The sequence below is a fragment of the Buteo buteo genome, chromosome Z, assembly GCF_964188355.1.
Source record: "Buteo buteo chromosome Z, bButBut1.hap1.1, whole genome shotgun sequence".
NCBI lineage: Eukaryota > Metazoa > Chordata > Aves > Accipitriformes > Accipitridae > Buteo > Buteo buteo.
In genome coordinates, this window is record NC_134204.1 from 77862064 (window position 1) to 77887735 (window position 25672).

At 41.7% G+C, this 25672-nt stretch overlaps 1 protein-coding gene across 3 annotated transcripts in view; it reads left to right on the top strand.

Annotated features, from left to right (window-relative positions):
* The window catches only part of PLPPR1 (phospholipid phosphatase related 1), a 135206-nt gene extending 113764 nt beyond the window's left edge, over positions 1-21442 (top strand). For all 3 annotated transcript variants that reach the window (XM_075019856.1, XM_075019857.1, XM_075019855.1), the window contains exons 5-8: positions 8744-8994; positions 17003-17179; positions 19176-19307; positions 21316-21442. In XM_075019856.1, the coding sequence (XP_074875957.1) occupies positions 8744-8994; positions 17003-17179; positions 19176-19307; positions 21316-21348 (593 nt within the window). In that variant the 3' untranslated portion in view covers positions 21349-21442. The remainder of the gene's footprint in view (positions 1-8743; positions 8995-17002; positions 17180-19175; positions 19308-21315) is intronic.
* Positions 21443-25672: the final 4230 nt, after the last annotated feature.

Consider the following 25672-nt stretch of genomic DNA (forward strand, 5'->3'; position numbering starts at 1 on the left):
AAGAAGCAATGGGGAAAAAACTGAAAATATCTGGATTGGTTCTTCCCTGTCACAGCTGAATTTTTGAGCTATATATGGAAGAAAAATGTCTGCTGTGGCTGTGGCAAGGGTTGTATTGCTTCCATGGAGCACAGCCCTGGCTGCAGGCAGGGATACTGGCTCAGAGCATGGAGTTGAAAGTCTTACCCTGTGTTAAGATTTTCATCATCAGTAAATATATGCTGCAAAGGAGGAAAAGCCATGGTTTTCATTCTCCCTCTCCTCTCTCTGTGCCTTCTGCTTTATGCATGGAAGTTAGGAAGTGAAACTTTTTTTACCTTCTGCCACAGTGAGGGTGGAGACAAACCACCTGTGGTTCATTACTCAGGCCTGGTCTGTGTGCTGCTGCTGAAAACAAAAGACATGGGAATGCAGTTAAATGTAAAATACCCTTGAACTTCACATAACCTCAAGGATATATTGATGGATAGTAAACTGCCATTAAGAGAGAAGCAGGGTACTACTGGGCCACTTAGGGCTGTTTGACTGTTCCAGCACACTTGGCGTGTTGCAAAGTCCTAATCAAATACTCTTGCCTGCGGGGTCAGCACTAAAAGAGCTTAGACCACGGAGGCTAAGCACTTGCTCTATATGTTTTCTTAGAGTTGTCTTTATTCTTAAACATTCATGCTGTTGTTTCTCTTCTGGTGGAAGAGAAGGGGGTAGTGATGAGACAATGTACTCTCAGAGAGTAGTAGGATATGAACCCTGCTAGAGAAATCAATCTTGGCTTTCCAACTATATTTGTTTTCCTGAGAAAAATGAAGTTAAATGCTATTAGCAATTACTTAAATTGTTCATCTTATCTTAAACTACACTGATTGTTTGCTTGTTTTGTTCTGGAACCTTCTCCCTGCCTCAGCATTAAAATGAGAGAAGTAGATTTTGTTGAAAAGTGGCTGAAATAATTTATGAAAGGAACTAAAAATAACTGTGCCTTTTTCATTGACATTCCACCTGCATTTTGAAAACATGACAGGGACTGAGCAGCTGTAACCTGTGCTGGATGATCAGGGAAGTTAGCTCCATACAGCTGCTTACTCCAAAAAGAGGCTACCTGGATGCTTGGCTCTGGAGAGACTAGCAGGTTGCTCATACATGGATTTCCTTGCCTGCATCTTCTCTTGATAAACTTGAGGGCCATAAGTTACAAAGCTGATTTAAGCAGGTTGTCTTCTAAGATACTCTAGCAGTCTGGCTTGTTGCAAAGAAGTTTGCTGCCAATTTAGCCTTGGTACAAATTCATTGGAATATCCACATCTGATGATTTCTTCTGCCCTCGGTGTGTGAGCAAGAGTCTTAAGTGAGTGCCTGAAAAAAGTAGTAATTGAACTCCTTGTAAGTCATTACAGTTGGTATTACTCAGAAGGGTGAGAAAAATCCTTCAATGTGTTTGGGTGCTCACGTGTCAGGAAAAATGAACACTCTTTCCTGACCCTGCAAGGCACATGATGGAGAGCTTTTGAGAGTTGCTATTCCTAAATTTTAGAAAGGCAAAGAGGCTTTTTCTCCCTCCCTGACTCTGTAACTGGAGTTGCTAGGAAGAGATGGGTTTTAAGAGTAGTAGCCTATAGGTGCTTTCCACAAAACAAGCAGAATGTTATAGATACTTCACTGAACATTCACTTAGATTTTGTAAGGAAAGGGAAAGTCCAGACTGTCTTTTGGTGATGTGAAAGATAAGCACCCTTGTCATACTATATCCGTGGGATCTTTTGGATCTGGTTGCTAGACTTGAGCCTTCTTCCCTCTTGCTTTTTCTTCATGTATACAGAATGAAGCACACTTTTGCACTTTGATAGTGGAGCAAAGAATTAAGCAAAATCAAAAACCTGCAGCTCTTCTAGGATGTTGGCAAAGCCCCATGTTTCTTTTCCTTGATTTTCCTTATTTTGCCTATTATGCTCTCTGTTTATTCTCTCCTTGTTTTCCTCAAGCCCTCAGCAGCTGCCTGTTTCTAAGATTCTCGCCTCAGGAGTTTGGCAGGGACCTTGAATGTTGAGCTTTGTCTTAAATCCCTCCCGGGTTCTTCATCCACAGGAAGCAGAACAAAAATTTCTTCTTGCTTCCTGGCCCTGGCATGAATTCTGCATGTTGGTAGACATTTGCTTTTGTGATGAAGGGCTGCCTTTCAACTTGCTTCAGTGTAGGTCAAGCCTGTACTGCAGCCTGGATTGGTGAAACCCACTACGTTTCCTGCATTTAGAAAATCAATTCCTTTATCAGTGAAAAGCTGGCTTAGCTTCGAAACATCAGACTCTGATATATGTTGCAATTTCCTCCATCTTCCTCTTTATCTTTTATAGCTGGTTCCACAGACATTTATTTTGAAGATTTTCAGGTCAAGCAAGTGGTCTGCAATTGCTTTGGAGCAGTTTATTCTGCCTAAAATACTGGTGCTGCATTGCTGTTCTTTAGTCACATCACCTCTCCTCCCTCCTGTCCCCACCCCTCCCAGCAGTTTTATTACAAATTTCTGCTGCCAAAATTTGCCATTTACATGCTGGACCTTTGAGAAACCAGAGTGGTTGTTTCTTCGGCTTCTGCCTCTTCTCCCTGTCTCCCAACTTGAGTATGCACAGCCTCTTGTCTTTTTATTCACCCTGTCTTGTGGTAGTTTCCTGTTCAGTACTTTGTTAACATCTTGCCATCTTGCATTTAATTCCATGTTCTACTTCATCATTTGTATTGCAAATAGAGGCTATAAATTATTTTAACATTATTTAGTAAATAGTTTCAGTCAAGGATTTAGTCTGTTTATATACAGCTGCTATCATACCACCAGGATCATGGATTCAGACCTCCCTGAGTCAGTTTGGCAGGGTGACTAGAGTGTGTATTGTGTTGCATTTCATTATATTAGGTTTCTAATCCATGTGATTAAGTTGTATACCTGCAAAGCGCTGATAACATGCAAGTAGCCTCTCTCCAGGTCAGATGTTTAGAAGTGCAGCATGCTTCATGAATTTGCTACCAGTGTCTTTTACTTTGGACCTGCATAATTTGCAGTTAACAAATGGCTCAGATCAGCTTCTGCTGACAGCTTAATTTAAAGCATGGTGACACCTCACAGTGGGCAGCTAAATAATGAAATTAGGGCTTTATTTCAGCAAATTAAGGCTTTAGTTCAGCAAATAAAGGTTTACAAGATTTATACACACATTGAGTTTATTGCAATAGGATAGATATACCCCAGAGCTCTGGTGTCAATTCCCTAGGCAGCTGCAGGACGTAGTTTGCCTGACCTTATCCTTCTGTCTGCCTTGGATCTGAAGTTAACTGTGAAACAATGCATGTTCTGTTAATAACTAATAATAATAATAATCTGTTATTATCAGGGCTCAAGCTGTATTTGTGTGTGCTGCCTCTAACCTAAACTGCTGCAGCACCTTAAACTACTGTAGGTCTCCCTTCTTGTCACTGAAGAACCTCCACAATAAGAAACAGGTCACTCTGTTGGGGACAAATCAAACCTTACTGTTCCTTTTCATGCTAGGCTCTGAGCTGGCTCTTGTCTAGATGAAAACTGATAGTTGTGAAGCAGTGAGGAAGAAAGAAATCCTGTGTGTCTGTGGGGAGGAGTCTTGGGGCTCCAGAGTACTTCTGCACTGGAAACTGAATTTCTTCTTGCATGCTCAGACCACATGTCTTCCTTCTTACGTCTTGAGGGCACAGTAACCAGGCAGGACGCTCACAGGTGAAGCAGGCACACACAAAAGGCAGTAGATGCCTGGAGCAGTGAGCTTTGTGGGGTCTTCACTGGGAGATCGAAGCCAATCCTGGGATCAGATTGTGAGTGTTCAGCAGAAGCTTGCTGTTGAGCCTGTTCCTGATGCCATGGCAACAGACAATAAATTTCCCTGCAACCCCCACCTCTACAGTTGTAAAATGGATTAATGATAGAGATCTTCTTTAACAACACCCTTTAAGATATAATGATGAAGGGTGGTTCAGCTGAGTCTGAGTCACAGGACTATAAATGTATGGCTTTGTTGGATGCACAGGGCCATTAGAGCAAAGACTTCAGAGATGAGCTGAGGATCAACATTTCCATAGAGCCATGAGTCCTTCCAGGGACTCCCTCCATTGAAACTCTAATCTTCTTTAAAAAACATAGGGGTGGAAAAGGGGTTGGGGAAGTGTGAGTGTACATGTGTAATATGAACATTTTCTGAGCAAATTAGGTTGAGTGTGACAGATTCAGATAATTGCCTGAGCACTGGAAGAGAGAGGAGTGCCTAAATAAATGCATTTGGTAGAAGACATGATGATATGTTACTGAAGAGCACAGCTTCTGATGTCTCATAAGCCCTGCAATGCATTGTTTCTTTCATCACTTTACTTAAGGGTTTCACGATTTTTCTCTGATAAAGTCTTGTACCTCCTCATTCTCATTTCCACCCACTGGCTCCTCACTTCTCATTTCACAATGTTTTTTCAGCTGCTCTTCTACAACTCCCAGGGTTTTTTTGTTGGTGTTTTTTTTTCTGGGTGTTTTTTGTTGGTGTTGTTTCGTTTCAAATCAGTGGCATTTTAAATGTCTGAAATGGAGTTGCCATGGAGTCAATAAGCAGCTGCAGTCACTGATGCTAGATGGATTTGGGGTGGAAGAAGAGAGAGCTTGAGCACGAGTTGCAGGGAGAAGATAGGGTTGTACTAAGGTTACAGTGAGCGAGGAGAGCTGGATTCTTCTTCAGGGCAGATGTCTCTTAGCAAAAGCAATAGACAGAGCTGGAGGTGACAGGTGGCAACACTGATGAACAGCCACACAGGGAGCTCGGTGGGAGAAAGACCATTAGAGTAGCATGTGAGTGAAAGCCCAGAAATTATGGGTTTGTGCTTGGAGGACTTTTTGGCACCAATTTAGGGGGAGATGTAAGTGAAGAAATTAAAACTGAAGCATTCAAAGTTGAAGCTGCTGAAGATTTAGGTTCTTCTGCCAAGGCAAGTGTTAGTTCAGGTGAGATGGAGCTGGAAAGATTTAAGGTTCATGTTGTCTGTCCTCAGCATTTTTGACCAGGACTTTCCTTGTTCTTTTTTTAATTTGCACATTTAGTTTGTCTAAGGTCTTTCTCACTGGAGGTAAAGATATGTGCAAATCTGATCCTCAGTTCCTTCTTCCTGGGACTCTGGGGCAGCTAAAGACAGTATCAGGGAGTACAGCCTACCCTCTATCTCTAGTCTAAATTAGTCCCTCTCCCAGTTACATTCTGCTTACTGGTTTGCCTTCTAGCCTCTTCTCTCTGGCTGCTCCTGACACACAGAAACACAGCTGAGAGCCAGGACAGTGACAGAAAGTCAGGAAGCCTTTCCAGAAATAGCTTCTGCTCCTTCTTTAAGGCTTCTTTGTGCAGCCAGACTATGTGACACGTGTGGATGAGGGGAAGGAGTGTCTTTATGTAAATGAAATTAACCTCTATCCATCCTTTCTGCTAGTAACCAACTGTAGAGGCTATAGGTCTTCTTCACATGTGGCTTGCACTGTTTAAATCTTTTCTCAGCATATGGTAAGTTCTGGACTAGAGTTCACTCCCACATTTTCTAGGCCAGAGTGAGCACAGTGAGATAAAGTGGTTGCTCCTTAGCAGGATGACATCACCTCCTGTTACACCTGAGCATCAAAGTCTGGAAGAGGTGCATGTTCTCCTATTCTCTCTCTGTGGCATTGTATCACAGACTTCAGCTGTATGACCCTGAAGAGCTAGGGCTAGTTGCCCTTCCCGTGAAGCCTTTCAGCAGTGATTTGTCTGCCTCTAAAAACCTGGCAATCATGTCACTGCATTCTCATGCTCTGGTCCGTTAGCTTAGCTGCTGTAGGTCATTGAACAAATCCATTGAACAGATGGTTTCCTGAGGTACAAAAACCATCAGGGACTCTCCACCACTACCCAGGCTCACTGGTGTTGCAGCCTTTAAATCAATTACAGCCAACCCTATCTTAAAGTCTCCAGAGACTACATAATGTGTAATCAGTCTGCAAGGGTTAAATTCCTGCTAGCTGAATTCATTGCTGCACATAGCTATGATTTTCATAATCAGTTTCCAGCATAATCAGTTTGGCATAACTGCAAGAGGGGAATTACAGCAATCAATATACATCACAGTCAAAGCATGATAAAGGTTTCAACCATGGCTTGTTCTGCTGTTCTGCAGAGTACTGCAGCCCTCAGCAGTTGAGTCTGGGCCAGCACTTTCAGCACTACCAAATATTAAGAAAATGCAGGTGTTGAAACTTCTGGGTTTTGGGAGAAAAACACTGGACCACTTTTGTACCTGTGCACTGCCTAGAGATTGAAATAACTTTGTGAAGCCCATAAGCCTTTTCTGAAACACCTCGGTTCTCGGCTTGTACTTACTTATGTGATATAGACCATGGGCCAGACTACCTGGCTCATAGATTTCCTCTAAGTATTGTAAAGAGCTGGGTAATAATCCTCACTGCATTCCCTGTGATTTGCACAGCACATCAAAAAGATGCCATTTAAAGCAAGCTGTGCCAAAAAAATTTAAGGATTTGGCCAAAGAGCCATATATAAAACAAGATTCGTGGCCTAACTTGCTTGTGCACTGGCTAATGTAGATGAGGAGTTCCTGCCAGCTGTGGAAAACCATGGATTTAAAATATTAGCAGAGGCATAAAGGAAATAAAGGAGCAGTTTCAGTGCTCTCTCCATTTCCCTTTTAAACACAGACACTTAGAAGGATAAATGGGAGGAAGAGTGTCATGCCAATAAGAAGACAGCGGCCAGTCCTGCAGTCTAGAACCAGAGGAAGGCTACTTCCTTCTTTGACCACCACTGGCTTTTTAAATTCATCATCACACATCAGTTCATTAATCATGACTAATTATAAACTCATATAAAGAATAGTGATAAACTCAGTCCCCAAAATCGTCTTGACTGTGGTAACGCTCCTTTCTAGCCTTGGGTAAGTGTGGTGAGGACAAAACTCTCCGCATTCCTGCGGCCGCTCCAGGCTGCTACCCAAGGAGAGGGCTCTTCGTATCAGTACCCCCGTGAAGAGTACCCCCGTGAGGAGTACGCCCGTGGGGAATTTGTGTTACAGGGAGTATCCCCGTGGGGAATTTGTGTTACAGGGAGTACCCCAGTGGGGAATCTGTGTTACAGCACAGCTGTGTTGGTCACACCACACCATCTCTGTGAGCAAGTGGCACTGGCAAGCCCCACTTGACACTCATACAATGAATCCATATTTAGTTATGGGTTTTATTTTATGTCTGTACAAGTGTCCTGTGTGTAGGTAGGTTCCGAATGTTTTGAAGGACCTAATTCTGCCAGCTGTAGCCCTTCTGCTTTCTGTTAGCTGCATGATGAGTGACAATATCTGCAGAATGATCTTTGATTCTTGTTAATTTGATGTAAAGCATTTTCTGCTGCATTATATTGCTGACTCCCTGATACTTTTTTTTTCTCAGACTATAGCAGTCTTTTTTTCTTTTTCTTTTTTTTTTTTTTAAAGTCAGTACAGATAAGCAGTGAAGTTTTTACAACCATAGTGGTGCCAGCTCTTATGATTTTATCACAGCTCTCCTAAGATGTTTTCCCTGGAGCTCCAGCTCTTGGTCATACTTAAATACATAGCAATCTCAGCTAATTTATAATTTAAGTGACTTTTGCTTACAGAGCTGCAGGAGGGAAAAAGCAAAAATATATGACCCTCAACATTTCCACACCAAAAGTAAATATTTATTTGTTCTAAATTTTTGTGACACTTTAATCTGCCTTAGTGATGTGAAGCAGGAAAGGGGAGCCAGTTCAGTCTTTCGGAACATTTGGGTTTGGCATCTCTGCCAGCCTGCTGTTCTGTTCCTTTGATATGTAGGCAGTACATGCAAGTAAAAGGTCCTCATATATGTTCATAGCAGCTGAAGCAGGTATTACTAACACTCATAGGGAGTCAGTGGAGGATGTGACAACTGCAGTATTAAACAAGGGATGCTCCACAACCCTGGAAATGTTCCTGCGTTCAAGTGAATGCTTCCTGCTATACTATTTGCGGGTATATGCTCCCAGTGACATGAGCTGAACAGCAACTGTGTGGAAATGTCTTCCAGAGCAAAGTGTTAGGATGTTTCTCAAAGGACCTGCCAAATATTGCTAGATCAGGATCTTAATTTTTCAACATCAGGATGGTGAATAGTCAAAATCCAAAATACACCTGACACTAGATAGGATGTTAAGATAAATGCAGTATTGTGTCTCAGCACTACACTGCTCTTTCAGGTTCAGAGCCATTTTATTATCATTTTTTGGCCCAGATGTGATAAAAATAAATAAACATTTTTAGCAACTCATGTGCATGACACTTGACTGCAGGCTGTGAGCCTTTTTCGTAGTGGAAACTTTACAGGCACAGTATAGGTACAGTGTTTTCAGTGAAATCTAGAGCTCACAGCTCTGTTTAGAGCTTGAATCACAAAAGTATTTAGGCACTTGCTTATCATTTTCAGCCTGTTTCTGAGTCCTCCTGGAGTTGCTGAGTTAAGCACCTGTCAGAGTTAAGCATGCAGTCTTCTGTGTCATGCCTTTGCTGCAGGACTCTGCTGGAGTCAGCAGGGGATTTTGCTGGGTAATGACTGTAGGGTTTGGTCCCTTACCTCATCATTATGTCTCCTCCTTCAGGTACCAAGATGTTTTTTTTTAAACCTGTTTGAATAATCATTATTTTTAACCTTTCCTCACAGGAGTGTTTGCATTTGGACTTTTTGCCACGGACATATTTGTAAACGCTGGCCAGGTTGTGACTGGGAACTTGGCTCCCTACTTCCTGACTGTATGTAAACCCAACTACACTGGAAATGACTGTCGGGCCCACCATGAGTTCATAAACAACGGCAACATCTGCACTGGGGACGTGGAGGTGATTGAAAAGGCAAGGAGATCCTTTCCATCCAAACATGCTGCTTTGAGCATCTACTCAGCTTTATATGCCACGGTGAGTGCCAGTGACGATTGCTAACTTGTATGAGAGGTTTCTGTCCATGCCTCTAGAAGAGGCCATTTTTCTCACAATGGGTTTTTGAAGAAAAAGGGTTGCTTTGGGGAGGACTTTCTTGTTTATCTGCAGGAGAAAATCCCCTTCTCTCTCTGTTTTACCAATCCTAGTATAAGCAAATCAAATGCTTATTGCTTTTGTGGCACTGTATGATGTGGAAGCATGAGGTCCTAATCTTGTCTTAGCTGCTGATTTTCTTAGAGGCCTTTGAGTATGCATTCAACCTCTTTTCTCTGCCCCTGTCTCATGAACATGAAAATGAAGTTGATGCTTAAACAGCTCCTGAATCACTACTATTTCTTTTGTTCACATGCCATGGGTTGTTGAACATTTAAAATGTAAATTGTGCCATTTCAATGGAGGGCTGAACTAGGCTGAATTTTGCTCCCCTTGTTCAGGACCTAAATTCCCCATGCAAAGAAGGTTGTAATGGAAGTCAGTGCCAGAATTTGCTGTTATCACAGAGAAATGGACCCCAGTTGACATCTTGACAAGGTGACATGTTATACTGTCAGGAAGGAAATTGTCTGTCTTTAAAAGTCTAGTGAATCAGATTGGCTGCTGCTTTGTGTTCTCTGGCTAAAGTTTCTGTAATGTTTGAAAATTGATCCAAGAAGCTTACTGAATTGATCCAAGAAGCTTACTCACAAAGTGGAAAACCTTGGTGGTTTTGCCATTAAGATCCAAGGACTTAACCTGGTTCTGATCTCAAAATGGCTTAACTAGGCCTTCTTTCCTCCAATAGCTTGACTCGAATGAGTGGCAGAGTCTGTGTGCAGGTCATCAGGATTTGAGAAAATCCTTAAACTTGTTATGGTATTTACTGAATATTTTACCCTGATCTTGGTAGCAGATTAATAAAACACCACATTATTACTCTAAAATGAAGAGGCCACCCGCTGCTGTTTCAATATCCATCTGTTTGCACTGAATGTTGTGTGAATAATGACAGAGATATAAATTGGTATCTCCTTTGTTCAGTATTTGTTGGGAAGTGTTTGGAAAGCCCATAACTTTTCATGTGTATTACTTCTGAATGATAAGCAACCATGGGTGAAATACAGTTCCCAATAAACTCAACATTGTTGTAGCAGCTGTTTCCATCATGATAAACTCTTAGGTGGAAGCTCCAAGATCAGGCTTAGTCCTGGCTCTGCCCTAAGGTAGGGGGCTAGCTACATCCTTTCATGGACTTTCCCTGCCCAGCCTCCCTTGTTTCCTAGGAAGGCAAGTCTTCTACAAACGGGCTGATTTCTACAACTGAAGTGGAATAATGCTTTTCCTTCCTGACCTTAAGTCCCCAGTAGTCCAGTGTTTCTGAGCCCTAGCCTTTCAAGAGTACCTGCGATGGACCTGCACTTCTCACCACACAGGAAGATACCAGGTGAAGGCAGGGCATGGAGTTATTTCTGAGCCTCAAGGTGATAAAAGCCTGCCCTTAAGGCATTTCAGCCTACAGTCCAGTTTTAGCCCGTTTCTCTGCCTGAAGACACCCTCTAGCACTAAAGGTGTTGTCACTTGTCTTTTCTCTGCCTGTCAGCTGGGAATAACATGAGCATTACACAAGAAATGCAGTGTTCAGATCTAGCTTTGCTTAATAATTGTGCTGTGCACAATTTTTTGAGAAGCGTCTTGCTGATTCTAATATGCATGATAATGTGGGCTGCTGAACATAAAACACAGGGCATTTGGTTAGTAATGACTGTATTTTGCATAAAGCTGAAGATTTGAGCCATGGAGCAAGAAAAATAAAACAGGTTGAACATGAGGAGGCAGGAGAATGAACAGCACAGACATTGTCTTTCATCGTATAAATGTCTGTTGAGATCTGGGAGTCTCCTCCCACCACTGAACCTCAAGTATCCTCTGCAGATGTTTCTGTACTGATTTGTTCATTAGTCTGCTAGTGACAGTACTACCACTATGATTGGTTTGGCCTTGTGTTTTGGTTTTTTTACTTATAATCTGGGTTTTATACTTAATCAACTAGACTTTTTCTTGGTACCTGCCAAAGAAGCTGAGGAGAACCCAAAGCATCACTTCTGTGATCTCTATGGGCAGAGTTGAATCTTGTATGCCTAAAGTAAGGGAAAGAGAAAACAGCCAGCAGCCCTGGCTTCCATACTTACACAAAAATTAAAATGGCATCTAATGAAGTTTTATTAGTCTCCCAGAAGTATCGCAGGAAGAGATGGCAGTCACTGTACATAGTATATGCTGCCTTTCCCAAAGGAAAATGATAGGCTAGAAATACTCCTTAGTTAATTAACATTTCTGGCAAAAACCAAAAAACAGATGATAAAATCATATGTTGCATATGGGTATCCCAGTTACATCATCTTTAAACAACTGTTATTTCATGCTTTTCTGAGAAAGGTCATGGAAGAGCCAATGGCATCTAACAGATGGTAGTGTTCAAACAGGACATGGAATATTAAAGTATTTCACCAGCACAACTGGAGGAGCTCTTATTGTAGAGAGAAGATAGATATCCTTTCTGATCCTTCTGTTTGCCTCTCAAGTGAAAGCAAGAATTGTTTTACAGTCACAACAAGGTCTCTGTGGTTGAAAGATACAACTAGTCACTTACATTGACTGTTTAGTGGTGGTTTTGGGATTCTTCAGCCAAGATCTTACCTAGCAGCATCCATAAGTAACACTTTCTGTTACCTCCATGTGGCTAGAAGACTCCACCTTATCATACTGGAGCACAACCTGGCATCTGTTGTTTACACCTGGGTGCGTTGCTTCTTGACTAGATTGGAGTGGTACAATATACCTGGATGTGAAACTTTCAACATTTGGGAAATTTTGAATAGCAGAGAACACTACAGCAAATCTCTTCTGCAACCCAAGTCACTGTGACCCCACCAACAATTTCTTCCCTTTCTGCATTAACACCTGCCAGACTAATCAATGAAATTCAAGGCCTTGGCACTTCAAGCAGCAGCACTGAGCATCCAGGAGACTGCAAGATGTACAAGCCTTATCATTGTCAGAGGCTCTGCTTCTCTCTTACCGTAGAAATCTCTATGGTAAAGGAAAAGATAGTCTCTAAAGCTTGTAGACACCGCGCTTTCCAGTATTGGTATGAAATTGTGAACTTTCCAAGGAAAATAAACTATGACATATCTCCCCACTTTCTGCTGAAAGGACAAGACTTCTTCCACTCCACCTTTCTCATCATAGATATACATTCTGAATATATGCATATATTTGCATACATGTATGTTGTGGTTCAACTCCAACTGACAACTAAGCACCACACAGCCACTTGCACACTCCCCCACAGTGGGATGAGGGAGAGAATTTGAAGAGTAAAAGTGAGAAAACTCGTGGGTTGAGATAAAGACAGTTTAATAGGTAAAGCAAAAGCCATGCATGCAAGCAAGGCAAAACACGGAATTCATTCACTGCTTCCCATGGCAGGCAGGTGTTCAGCCATCTCCAGGAAAGCAGGGCTCCTTCACATGTAATGTTTACTTGGGGAGACAAACGCTGTGACTCTGAACATCCCCCTGCTTCCTCCTTTCCCCCAGCTTTATATGCTGAGCATGATGTCCTATGGTCTGGAATATCCCTGTGGTCAGTTTGGGTCAGCTGTCCCAGCTGTCTCCCCTCCCAACTTCTTGTGCACCCCCAGCCTACTTGCTGGTGGGGTGAGAAGCAGAAAAGGCCTGGACTCTGTGTAAGCACTGCTCAGGACTCACTGAAACATCCCTGTGTTATCAACAGTGTCTCCAGCACAAATCCAAACCATACCCCCATACCAGCTACTATGAAGAAAATTAACTCTATCCCAGCCAAAACCAGCACAATATAGAAATATATATGTGTATGTATGTATATTTTAAACTTGCAAACAAAAAAGCCTCCTAGACTGCCTATGCTTTTGTCTGTCTGAAAAAGATGGGAGAGGAATTACAGGTTGAATGCTACTATCACACATTGCACATTGATAAATACACTGCTTGAGCGTACTGATAAGAGCACACAAAGAAGCTGAATAGATAATTTATATAGTTAAATCATATGTAGTTTATTTTTTAATATGATTTTTTCTATTTTCTTCACATCTTTTGATATTGACTTCCTTTCTCCCTGTCCCCCCCATCAAATAACTGGTTTTGACATTCAGAGTTTTGTAAACAAATTTACCCTATAAATAGCATTGTGGGATATTTTCAAAACCAACTGCTGTGTGTAGGAAATCAAATGTAAGTGACTTTCACTGAGATTTTAGGCTCATTTAGAAAGCTTTGAAAACATGCCCTAAGTGAAAGGGTAAACACATTGTGAGAATCTTAAAAAATATCTTGGCTTTAGGGACCAGGACAATAGAGATCAAATGGCAGTGATCAGGAAGTCTGACCAGAAAGGAAAAGATCTCCCACTTGTTTCTGAGCTCAGTGTATATTTATGGACGAACTGGAGCATACCTTCTAGGAAAACAGTTTGTCTTGTTTCAAACCCTCCTCATGAGGGTTTAATAGATTTCCCTTGGCAATCTGTTCACATGGTTAATTACCCTCATTGCTAAAAATGTTCTCTTTATTACAAGTTTACTTTTTCCTGTTGAGATGGATGAAACTTCAAATACATTATATACTTTCCATGTGTAATAAGGAGAAGTATCCCATGTGGGTATTCCAGAGATCCAGCTTCATCTCATACCTGTAAGAAAACAAGCATGTGTGAGTTGTTCTCTGTAGTAGCATTTGCAGCTGTCGCAGCAGAACTGCATTCTTATTTTGAAGAGGTGATGCTTTTCCTTTGGATGCTGTAAACCACAGTAGTGCGGGAGAGCAACCTGGCTCCCTATTGCTCGTTTGAACTGACTTCTGCTAAAAGAAATGCATAAGGTGAAAGGGTGGGTGGTAATTATTCAGAAAGTGGCAATGATATTTTTTTCCTATTGTTTCCAAAGAAGATCCTTAACGCGAGTTTTGGTGATAGTCAGGTGCAGCTCAACCTACCAGCAGAGACTGGGGCAAGATTGCCGCCTAGTGCTCAGTTACTCGCTGTCATTTCAAGGCATGTACTGCAGTCAGGTATTCGGTTTGAAAAACAAAGCAAGCAGGAACCTCTCGAGTAGCTTAGTCCCATAGTGCTACTATACATCACAATGTTCCAGTTCATAAACTGAATTTACCTTTAAATGATGTGCTCAGCAGCACACTTAAGGACAGAAGACTTGCCTTCCCTGGGCAGAGATCTAGCAAATTTAGCTGTTAGAAGTCTATTGCTGCAGTATCTTGGCACATGAAAGTACAGTTTTGCCTAAGTCCAGAGGCAGGCAGATGTGCCTTCCCCTTGTTGGTTTCTCTGGCCTGTCCCTTTCCCTTCCAAGAGGTGGTTGCTGCATCCCTTCCCTACTTCTGGAGTTACATATTGTAATGGCTTTAGGGCTAACATTTTTAACACCAGCCAGTGAGGGGAAGCCAGCTGTCAGGACATTTGACGGCCCAGTCAGGGAGAAGGGAAAAGAAAAACGGACAGGGAGAAAGTTAGAGTAAAAAATAGGCACAGTACAGCAGAAAAAAGGAATATATGAAAGGCAATGAAGAGGGTGACCTTGAGAATGGATATAATTTGTTTCTTGATCCCAAAACTATGTGCCAGACCATAGTGACCTCTCTATATCTGGCTCATGAAGAAGGGGACAGGCATTGAAATACAGTAAAATAATTGCCCATGGCTGCCAAATAGGTCATGGAGTGTGAAGCAAGCTGTGCTGGTAGTTGCAATTGGAAGCACCAAGCCAAGCCTCTGCAGACTTCCTTCAGCACAGACACAGGAAAATCCCAAGGCAGCTTCACCCCAGCCAAGCCATTGTAGTCTTGGCCAGAGACTGGTGGTGTGAGCCAGCACGGTGTCCTTGGCTGCTGCAGCAGCAACAATGGAGAACAGCTCTTGGGTCTCCACCATCCTGCAGAGTCCCACCCTGATTTCAGTGCTGCCCGTGCAAAGCGCTCAGCAGTGCCCTTCCCCAGAAGTGAAGTCATAATAGTGAAAGCTGAGGTTTGTGACCTGCAGAGAGCACCATCACAGATCCCAGTTGTGGTGGTATTGCAGATGTGATTAAACAATAAGGATCTCCTATAGAGTCTTTTGTCTATGTCATGGTTTAACGCCAGCCAGCAATTAGGCACCACACAGTCGCTCGCTCACTCACTCCTCCCCACTCCCAGTGGGATGGGGAAGAGAATTAAAAAAAAAAAAGTAAAATTCATGGGTTGAGATAAGAACAGTTTAATAACTAAAGTAAAATAAAATATAATAATAACAATAATAATAAAATATAATAATAATAGTAATGAAAAGGAATATAATAAAATATTTTTAAAAAACCAACAAAACACAAACAGGAAAAGACAAGTGATGTACAGTGCAATTGCCCAGCACCTGCAGACCAATGCCCAAGCAGCAATCTGTGCCTTCCAGCCAACTCCCCCAGTTTATATACTGAGCATGACATTCTATGGTATGGAATATCCCTTTGGCTAGTTCGGGTCAGCTGTCTTGGGTATGCTCCCTCCCAGCTTCTTGTGCACCTGCGTGCTGGCAGAGCATGGGAAACTGAAAAATCCTTAACTTACGGTAAGCGCTACTTAGCAAAAACTAAAACATCAGTGGGTTATCAACATTATTCTCACACTAAATCCAAAACACACTGTACCAGCTACTAAGAAGAAAATTAACTGTATCCCAGCTGAAACCAGGACAGTCTAGAAGACTAACAGAACCATAATTCCATGGTTCAAGGAAGGGTCAAGGGTCAAGAATGGAAATATTTTCAGCTTTGATGATTTTACGGTTTTTACAACGGGAGAATGCATTTTTTCTTTACAAATAAAATGGCATCTTTTGATATTAAGCACTGGAAGAGACACTTCCATGGTTTGTAATCCTTCCATTCCCCAGCAGAACAGGTGTTTGTACTTTCATTGGATCAGATCAACACTATATGAATCAGGTTCATTTACCCGGTGATTGGTAATAAGAATCAAATGAATTTTTCAAATGTATCTTCCTGATTCTGTTTCATGTATGGGAGGCAATGAGTTATCTGGAGACATTTCTGGCAAATGTGTTTGATTTATTTGCTTTGCTTATCAAAGCTTTGGAAATCATGCACACACCCATACTTCCTTGCTGAAAAGGATTTTATTGAATTGTTTTGCCATCAGACTTGGTTTGCTTGATCTTTGTAATTTTGTGGCTCTGGAATTAATGACAGGCTGCTAATTGCAACCCACATGGTTTTACTCTCTGTGTCAAAATGCATTTAAAATAAAATACAAACTGCCACAAACATGTGGGGTTCATTAAAAAATATTCAGAGGACAGTGAAACTTCATGGTCTGGAATTACATTTTCAGAATCAACTTTGGTTTCAAAGAAATCTCTCTTATAGTCTGTGTTTCATTTCATCTTGCAGAGAAAATGTCTGGAATGGTTTCCCTTAATGTTCTCTGTTTCTTAAATTTAACAGCACTTAGGAAACCAGAGCAGCTAGTTCATATGGGTGCTAGGCACTCCATCATGTGCACATTATAGTTTCTGCAGGAGTATAAACATAAATCCTTGACTCCCTTTGCAAACATTTAGTCATGTACCTTCAGAGTGCATGTTTGGTAGCATATGAGCAAGTATGTGCACAAGTTAGGAAGTCAGTAAAACTGAGCCTGTACATACCAGCTCAGAAAAAGTCCAGTATGTAAATGCAGTTCATGCAATATTTGACATCCTGAAACATAATTTAACAATGTATTGTTCTCTTAAAAGTGTTCTCTGACTTACCTTAAACCTCTTCCTCTACTTCCCAATGCTTTTTTTAATGAAACATGGATTTTGTCACATCCTTGCTGATTCAGGATTTGTCTGGGTGGAGAAAGATGCATTTCTGGCAGAGCCCTTTTCATTTTTGGCTTACCCTTTGTTTCAGATGTACATCACAAGCACAATTAAAACGAAGAGTAGCAGGCTAGCCAAACCTGTGCTGTGTCTGGGTACCCTGTGTGCTGCGTTCCTCACTGGGCTAAATCGAGTTTCTGAGTATCGAAACCACTGTTCAGATGTGATCGCAGGCTTCATCTTGGGAAGTGCTGTAGCTTTGTTTCTGGTAAGCCCATCAGTCTTTCTGCATTCCTTTTAAAGATACCTCAGTTTAAAAAAAAAAAAAATTACTATTCTCTTGTGGCCTATTGCAGCTGATTAATCCAGTTGCTAAGACCTAATTCTAGCCCCATCTAATTAAAGGTATCAGAGAAAATCCCAATATAAAATCAGGTCGATACTAATTAGTAAGGCTAATATGATGACATTTTGTGCATTGTATGTATTTCAAGACTATTTTAATTACTGTACATGTTCTTACTTGACCTGCCCTGGAAAACTCTTGAAAGATGGTGTAGATTGCAACTAATGTCAAAAGCGGGGCATGCCTGAGACATCTTCTCTGACACCTCTGTGTTGCAAAACCTCACTGTCTGCCTGGTATCTGGCAAAAATGTAGGATACACAGTGTTATTTGGGGCTCTAAGCAGTGGCCCTGGTTCTCCATTTCACTTTAGACCATAAAAGAAGTGCAATAGAAAGGAAAGGCAGCACAAACTCCCCGGGAGACAAAACTACCTCCATTTGCAGCATTTGGAGTTGAGCTGGAATTGTTTACCGTCTCATAGGATAAACAAATCTATCAAAGTGTATCAAAGGCCTTCCTACAGAATCTTGGAAGAGCATCTCTCTGGACTTTGAATGTTACTTGCTCACCTGTAGGCTGTGTGGTTCAAGTGTTTTGTTTGGTGAGGGACCTCTTGCTGAGGATTTACCCACACAGCAAGCAGTCAAGGCGATTCTCACTGTTACCAAGAAATGTGCCTGGTTCTATTTAATCAAAAGATGCTTCAAAACTATCCACTGCATAGCAACAGACACTTTATCCCTGTAATCAGGAGAGATTAGGTTTCGAAGATCCCTTAAATCTAGATTGTCCTGTCACTTATCTTTTTTTCTATTCTGTACTTAAAAAAAACACAACAAACCTTCACCTATCATTTATTTCTGTGTTCCCTTTAAATAAAAAGATGTCTGCAACCTCTAACCTGAATCTCCTTGGCTTTAGTGTAAGTAATTTGTTTGATTCCCACTGGGAAAGGCAGTTTAAATTTAGCCCATGCAATACAAGAGGCAGTCACCACATATATCTGGTCAGGACAATCTATGTGCTCCCAGTACCTGTTTCTAGCAGTGACAGCCAGCTCCCAGCCACAGCCACATTTTGGCCCTGTAGACCTTCTGCCACCCTGCAAGTGTCACAAGCCCAATTGCAGAGTGGTGGAAGGGGTCTCCCGGAGCTTGGAGGAGAGGGGTGCTGTGAGATTCTGCTGCTGGCACAAGACTCGCCCAGGCTGCAGCCTGCTCCTTGCTCAGATATAAAGAGCAGTGAAGAGGAAGAGCCAGCAAGGAGCTGGCTGCAGAAATCACTCTGACAGCAGATGTGTCAGCTCCTGTATGTCTTTTTTTCCACTGTGTCCCCAAGCCCCAAAGTGCCATGTGTGTTTGCTCTTATTGCATCACCATGTGGGTGCAGTAAGTCTGGTCATGCACAGGGGAAGGGTGTGTGGAATAAACCCCACAGCAGTTGTGCTGGAAGTATGCAGGAATGGTGCTAAATGAGCTTGATGTCATCCAGATGTGAGGTAGATTCAGCCATCCAGTGAGCTGTTTTCACTTTGGAAATGACAGGAAGAGTCTGAAGGGAGTATTTGGCCAATAAAATGCATCATCAGGGTAGTCGGGAGTTCTATGATGATAAAGCAGACATGGAAGTCTCTGCTGTATAAAATGTAAAAAGGCTGAGATATGGTTCATCACCTCACATTACAGGCCAGATGAATCCATTTACCAAGGTAGTCCACCACGCACAACTACGTCAGTAAACACACTGTAGCCCAAGGCTGAGATAGATGATGCCTTTAACCAATACCCCGGTTAAGTTCTTTGCAAAAACTGGCAGTTGTGAGACCCCTGATGGTAATTCATTTGAGTTTTGCCTATGGACAGAACATGCTGGCTGACCTCACTTTTTTTTTTTTTTTTTTCCCTGAATTACACAGGGGATATGTGTTGTCCATAACTTTAAAGGCACTCATGGAGCTCCTTCTAAACCGAAGCCTGAAGACCCGCGAGGAGTGCCGCTAATGGCTTTTCCAAGAGTGGAAAGTCCTCTGGAGACATTGAGTGCACAGGTACTGTAAATCCTTTCACCCAGACCATCACCAAGCACATTTTCTGTTATGGCAGAGTAAAAAGTAGCTGTATACATAACTATACAGGGAGCTGTTTTATTCCTGACGTTAAGCCCATTGAACAGAATGAATTTGCATCAGGGGAGAGTTTGTTTTAAGGCATTTATCCCTTAAACTAGCAAATACTGTAGATCCTCTGCCCCTGTGCATGTCCAAAGCTAAAGCAGTAAGGTTTCACGTGCCTCTGCATATTGTTTGTGATAACAAACTTTTGCTTAGAAGAATAGAAAACTGAGAGAAAAGTAAAGATAAGTCTGCCTAATTACACTTTGGAATGCTTTTGGGATGTCTTAAGGATTTACTCTAACATTCGTAATCCTGAGAATAAACTATGATGTCCAGAAAAATATTATAGAGATTAGTTTTTTATCCTTATTACTGTTCAGTATCTTCTATAAAAAGAAGAAATCATGTACTGTTTTTTAACTCCAAGTCGTCATCATTAATAGCATTCTTTCAAGTTTCAAAAAAAACAGGCTAGCAGGAGTGTCATTATTGATGGTGTTTCTCTTCTTAAACTACTAAATTCAAATGGCTTGTGTTGTTGTAACTGAATCATAACCAGTCCTTTCAAAACAGACAAGCAAATGCCACCTGCCAAGAATTTCTGGGAACAAAGAGGAACTGCAGTTTATCAGTTATCTGAAATGCCCTAGTGTAATTAATTTGTTCTTTAAATTGTTCTTCCTTTATTAGATGGCCTGTCATTCCTGTGTACATGGTGTGTGGCAAGATCAATAGTGACTTTTGTTAAACCTTTTGACAAATAAACTGAAAATAGGAATTAAAAAAATGGAAGAGACACTGTTTCTAGCTCCTGGACATACTTTGCTTAATTGAAAAGTCAATTTTGATTAGGCAAAGATTTGCTGGAAGGCCTTCAACTAAATCTGCAGAACTGTGTGCATTAACTGTTCTCTTGGTGGATTTGCAGTCCAGAAACTAAGTGCTACTTACATATCCACATTGTATCATGTATGACAAAAGGGTTGAACAGGTGAAAATATTCACAGACTGTGAGAAAAAATTTGCCTAGTCAGCTATTTGTATCTTCTGGACTGTGAAGTGTAACTAGGGACTAGGCCTTAACTGTTGATGTCCACTGTAACCAAAAAGATAATTTTCTCTGATTCAGGGTATCACTCTCTAAATGACCATACTTCTACCATGCAGGAGTAGATTGGGAAAAACATGATCCCACTCTGAAGCTATTATAAACAAATCCTTGGGAGTGCCTGCTCATTAGTGTTTCTTCAGATATAGAAGTTGCATCATCCTTTGTGCAGATTTCTGCATCTATTCCCACTCTTGTTTTGCTTGCACCCACATCGATGCAGCATGACACAAGGACGACTCAGTACTGCCACTGAAGTCCTGGACATTGGCTTCCAAGAAGGTTAAATCAACACTATTGTCCCCTAAAGAGGACTTCTGTGTTGCTATATATCTGTGGCTGCATGTGTTTTGGCATAATGACCCCACCTCTGTATGGTTTTAAGCTCTATGTGTTCCCTAGCAGCAAACTGTGTAGGATCTACATGCAGACATCACATGAAGACAAACCATGGTCTTTTAAGTTCTTCATGACTGAGGACAGACCTACTGTATTAGTAATGTGACTGTATGAAGTGCTTGAGCCTGTACTGACATGTCCCTCTGGACAGGATCCAGACCCGTTTGAAAGTCTTTATTGAAAAAGTCGCACCTTGTTTTTCAAGCCTGTTAGTGAGCGTTCATAGCCCAGAAGCAGGGCTTGAGTTTCCCACCACCAGCTCAGGATAGACAGCAGTCATGTTTGCAGTGATCTCTTCATTTTAAGGCCCTACACTAGCTGGGCAACAAATATTTTATTAGTGGACATTTTTCTCATTCATTCTGCACATTAGGTATGTAAATGCCAAATTGTATATAAATGTTCATGTGTTTGTTTGCCTTTTCCTCTTTGCAGAATCACTCTGCCTCTATGACTGAAGTAACCTGAGATGGAAGATTGGCAACCGAAGCTATTTTTTATTACCCTCCAGTACAATACTCCAAGACACACAGTTACTAAATGTCTAACTGTGATGACCAGTATTATGTTATGTCTAGTTAGAGGCTAATGTTTTGTACTTTTTTTGTATGAGGAAGTGATGTAGCTTGCCCTGATTTTTTTGTCAGCTTTAATATTATTATGCCAGAATTTAAAAGCAAAACGAAAAAGAACAAAAAAACCCTTTTCTTGTTTAAAGTGTGCACTGAGGAACTACATCTATGGAATTGTTGATGTTGTTATGTGATATTTGTACACAATTTTTTTTTTTATTTTTGAATTTATATATCTTGGGAAAAAAAAAATTTCACTTTTTCTTACCATAAGAAGTGCTTCTACCAGTGGGTCAGATTCTGATCTAAGTAAGCTCAGCATAGATCTGAAGTAATTGCATATATTTAAATCAGATTAAAATACTGGTGATCAGGAATCTAACCTGAATGATACTATCAACAAGTAATAAACATCCCTTCTTGATTCAGTGAGCTACTTAAGCATTCCTTAGCATTATGGACTTCAGTTAGCCATCCATTTCCAGACTACTTGGCAGACTTGAAGTATGTCCTTAAGCATCTTACTGAATCAAAGCCTGATTGTTCTGGTGTGGGTGATTGTGCTAGTTATTGAAGAATAACTAAAACAACATAGTCTGCAATATATACAGACTGGACATGAAAATTTATAGTAGTAGCTGATAGCATGTGAGCTGACTATATCATCTCCCTAGATCTCCATTCCTCCCCGAGGCCCAGCTAAAGCTCCCAGTGAAACCTGGCTTCAGGAATTGACTATGGGGATATACAGCCACCACTGTGGAGCTGAGGCTGTGCTTTAAGTGTTTCATAACTTCATCATAGATTTGTGGGGTAACTAGTAACACTGGTGCAACGGAGAAGTGACACCACTTCCTCAGTGGAGTGGCATTACTTGGCGTTCAGTTTGGCGTAACCAGGAAGCCAATTTTGCCCCGACAGTGTACTTTTCACTGAGGGGCTTTGGCAAGTCAAAAAGACTAAAGAAACTGACACAGTTTGTAGTAGCAGTCTGCATTTTTGTAAATTCTGCCATACAGAATTTATATCAAAACTGCTATTTTACAATTTAACAACTTTGTTTAAGGATTAAAAAGACAATTAAGTGTGGGTGGGGGGTGGGGAAAGAACAAAAAAGACCCCATTTACAATGGCTAGAACTGGGGCAAAGGCTTCATTACATGACTTTTCACTGTTTCTAGGATTTTCCTGCATCTCATTCTTCTAGCATGGTGATAACTGCTGTGTGTCTCCTTTAAAGAATGGAGCCTCTGTCTGTACTTTTACTGGAATGTTTACCTCACATTTCCATGTTGGTTCTTCTTGGCTTTTTTTGTATATTTTTTCCAAAACAGATGCAAAAAAAAATTATCAAAAAACCAAAACGTGTAGCCTGGTGTCTGTCATTTGCCTGTGACACAAAGAAAATTTGGGATGTCCGTTTGTGTCTGGTCTTGCGGTGTGTTTCTTCCACGTTGGTATTTTCTTCTGGCTTTACTGACGTCTGCTTCAGTCTTAGGAGTGTAAGGGTCAGACGTCGGCCATGCAGGCTGTCTGTGACCATGAGGAACCACTGATAGTGTTCTGGGTCCCTCACTACAACTTTGATCCAAATTCCACATGGAAAATTTCTGCTTCATAAATTTGGCTGCGGAACCAGTCCTTGTTCTGCTGTGTTAGGAGAATAATGACATTTTAGGAAAGCTTATCAGCAATGAATACTCCAATACACCCATTCAGCAGCACGTTAGTCCACTCATACTGCAACGGGTTAGCAGGGGATTGAATTCTAAAATAAAAACTTTGTATTCTGAAGCCTAGTTTTTGCAGGTGTGGTCCCTGGGGTTTTGTTCCTCCCAAGTGTGCTGTTACCACAGCATGAATCTTGCATTCGTGGTCAATAGCTTCCACAGAATTGGTAGTGATGTTGTCCCCCTCTGCTTATCCTCTAGTATGATGATGTGGGCAGTCTTTCTGAAGGTGGAAGATGCGGGTTTGAGTTTCTTTCCCATCCTCCAGCTTGAAGAAGGATTTGAATCTCCGTTTTCCACTTCCTGAACGACTGCTTTATCCTTCCAGTTATAGTGCAGCATGGTGAGAGACACCCCTCTCCACTTTGAAATAAGCAAGTAAGCCCTGCTCTCTTCTTTGACATGGTACCTAAGGATGCCTGCACCTGGGAGAGGTGAGGTCTGCAGGTAGGTGCAGATCCACAGGGGTGTGCATGCTTGTTTGCAAGTGCCCAAGTTCTAGATGACTGGTTAGATGAAGCTAGACCTATCACACATGTTCATTGCATTTCCTCTTGGCTAGCTCTATGTGTTTGTTACCATCTTAGATTTATAGTACCCTCAGCCTTTTCCAGTTGACAGATAACCCCTTGTACAGGAAGTCTAAACCTAACAGTGTATTTGCTTTTCCCAGGTGCCTTTCCCTTCAGGAGCAATGTGTGTCCACCTCCTGGAATCTCTGACCCAGTGAAAAATCAGTCTTTAGGTAGCCTTTGGTTAATTTTTTTTTCTTTAGTTCCTGTTCTGAGGCACATCATTCTCTATGTGCTGTGTACAGTAAGCTTAGGCAGCTAACAGTGGCTTCTGTAGTCCTGTGTTATGACTAACTGCGTAAAATAAACACATTGCAGTTGGATCATCTCTTAAGATGGATATATGGCCATTGGGCTGTGCAGTTTCATGCACTTCAGGAATGAACCTGGCCTATGTAATGTTACTGGCAGCAGTGTCCCACCCCCCAGCTTCGGGGGTTACCCAGCTGGATGGTTGTGGCCTTCCTCTGCCCTCCCAGGCTAACTCCCGTCTGACAGAAAAGTGGGTACCCCTGCAGACCTGGTGTTCTTGCTCCTCCTGGTGTGCAGATTGTGCCGCTCAGCTGTGTGAAGGCTCTGGAACGTGACTCTTGGCATCAGGAAAACCACCTGCCCCTATCTTAATCGAGTACCTGTACGGAGGGCAAACTGGCACATCTCATCAAAACCGGAGGTCAGCATTAGAAATAAAATGTTCATCCTTCCCGAAACGTGAATGGACAGACTTTGCCGATGCCCCCACAGGCTGGCAGACAGAGTGGTGTAGGACAGCCTCCCTCAGCTGGCTGTACACATGCAGGAGTCTCTTCTTAGTGCACCACAGCTTTCTCTCGTTCATGGACACACTAGTCCACCCAGTCTGGCATCCAGTCTCCCCGTTAAGAAACACCCTCCTAACCTGGCTTCTTTACACTTTCTTTTTGACCTTCTCTACTGGTTCTGCCTAAAACAAATGAACATCAGCCCTCTGGCAAATGCACAGGTGGGGCTTTTATTTATTTATAATTTAATTCAATAGAAATTAAGTACTTTTGAAAGCCCAAGGATAAAAGAAGAAAGTGTTTAAGCACCTAGAAGTCTTAGTCCTTCCATGGCACGGGTATTCTACACAAGACTTTGACCTCATTTCAGACTTCTGCTTTTTCACCTTGTTACAAGCAGTTAAATATTTGTTTTGTATCTCAAATACCCATGTGGGATCTCCCCTTGTAGGTTGGCCCCTGCAGCTTCTTGCACAGGTGTGCTGATGGAAGCATGAGGTTTGCACCTCAGAGAGACCAAAGTATCTGAGATTAGGGAAATGGCAATTTGACTTAATTCAGGCACAGCAAAACACGAGACGAGGCTGTTGTCATGCTCCCTTCTTACCTATCCTATTTTTCACTCATCTGTTTTTCACTCTCTCTTTTGATCACGTTAAATGAGCTATGGAAGTTACATATTGGGAGACACAGAAGGGGGGGAATGAGCAGAAAGTGCAACTACCACTGAAAGTTTTTTTGAGATAAGAAGCACTCAGTAAGAGGAAACAAGGAGACCTAAGTATCTCTCCTTTGATGGAAAGAAGACATAATTTAATGAAAAAAATGCTTCCAATTCATTGCTCCCAAACAGCCTCTGAAGCAGACAAGATGACGCCGATTTAGCTATCACACTGTGTTTTTCCATAAGCTACAGGGAAAAAGGCATTTGTGAACAGCCAGCCTTCCACAGCGACCAGTGAAACATCCCCAGTCCCCTCACGTTCATCCCACAATGGAACACGTAGTAGTAAACTTAAGCTATTCTGTAATTCCCCAGGAGTCAAAAGGAAGAAAGAACAGGTTTCTTCAATCTCTTCAGAGCTATAAGAAAGCAGCACTTGAGAAGTGTGCTGAATAAAGAAACTGAGCACTGTAACACACAAAAGCAGCAGTTC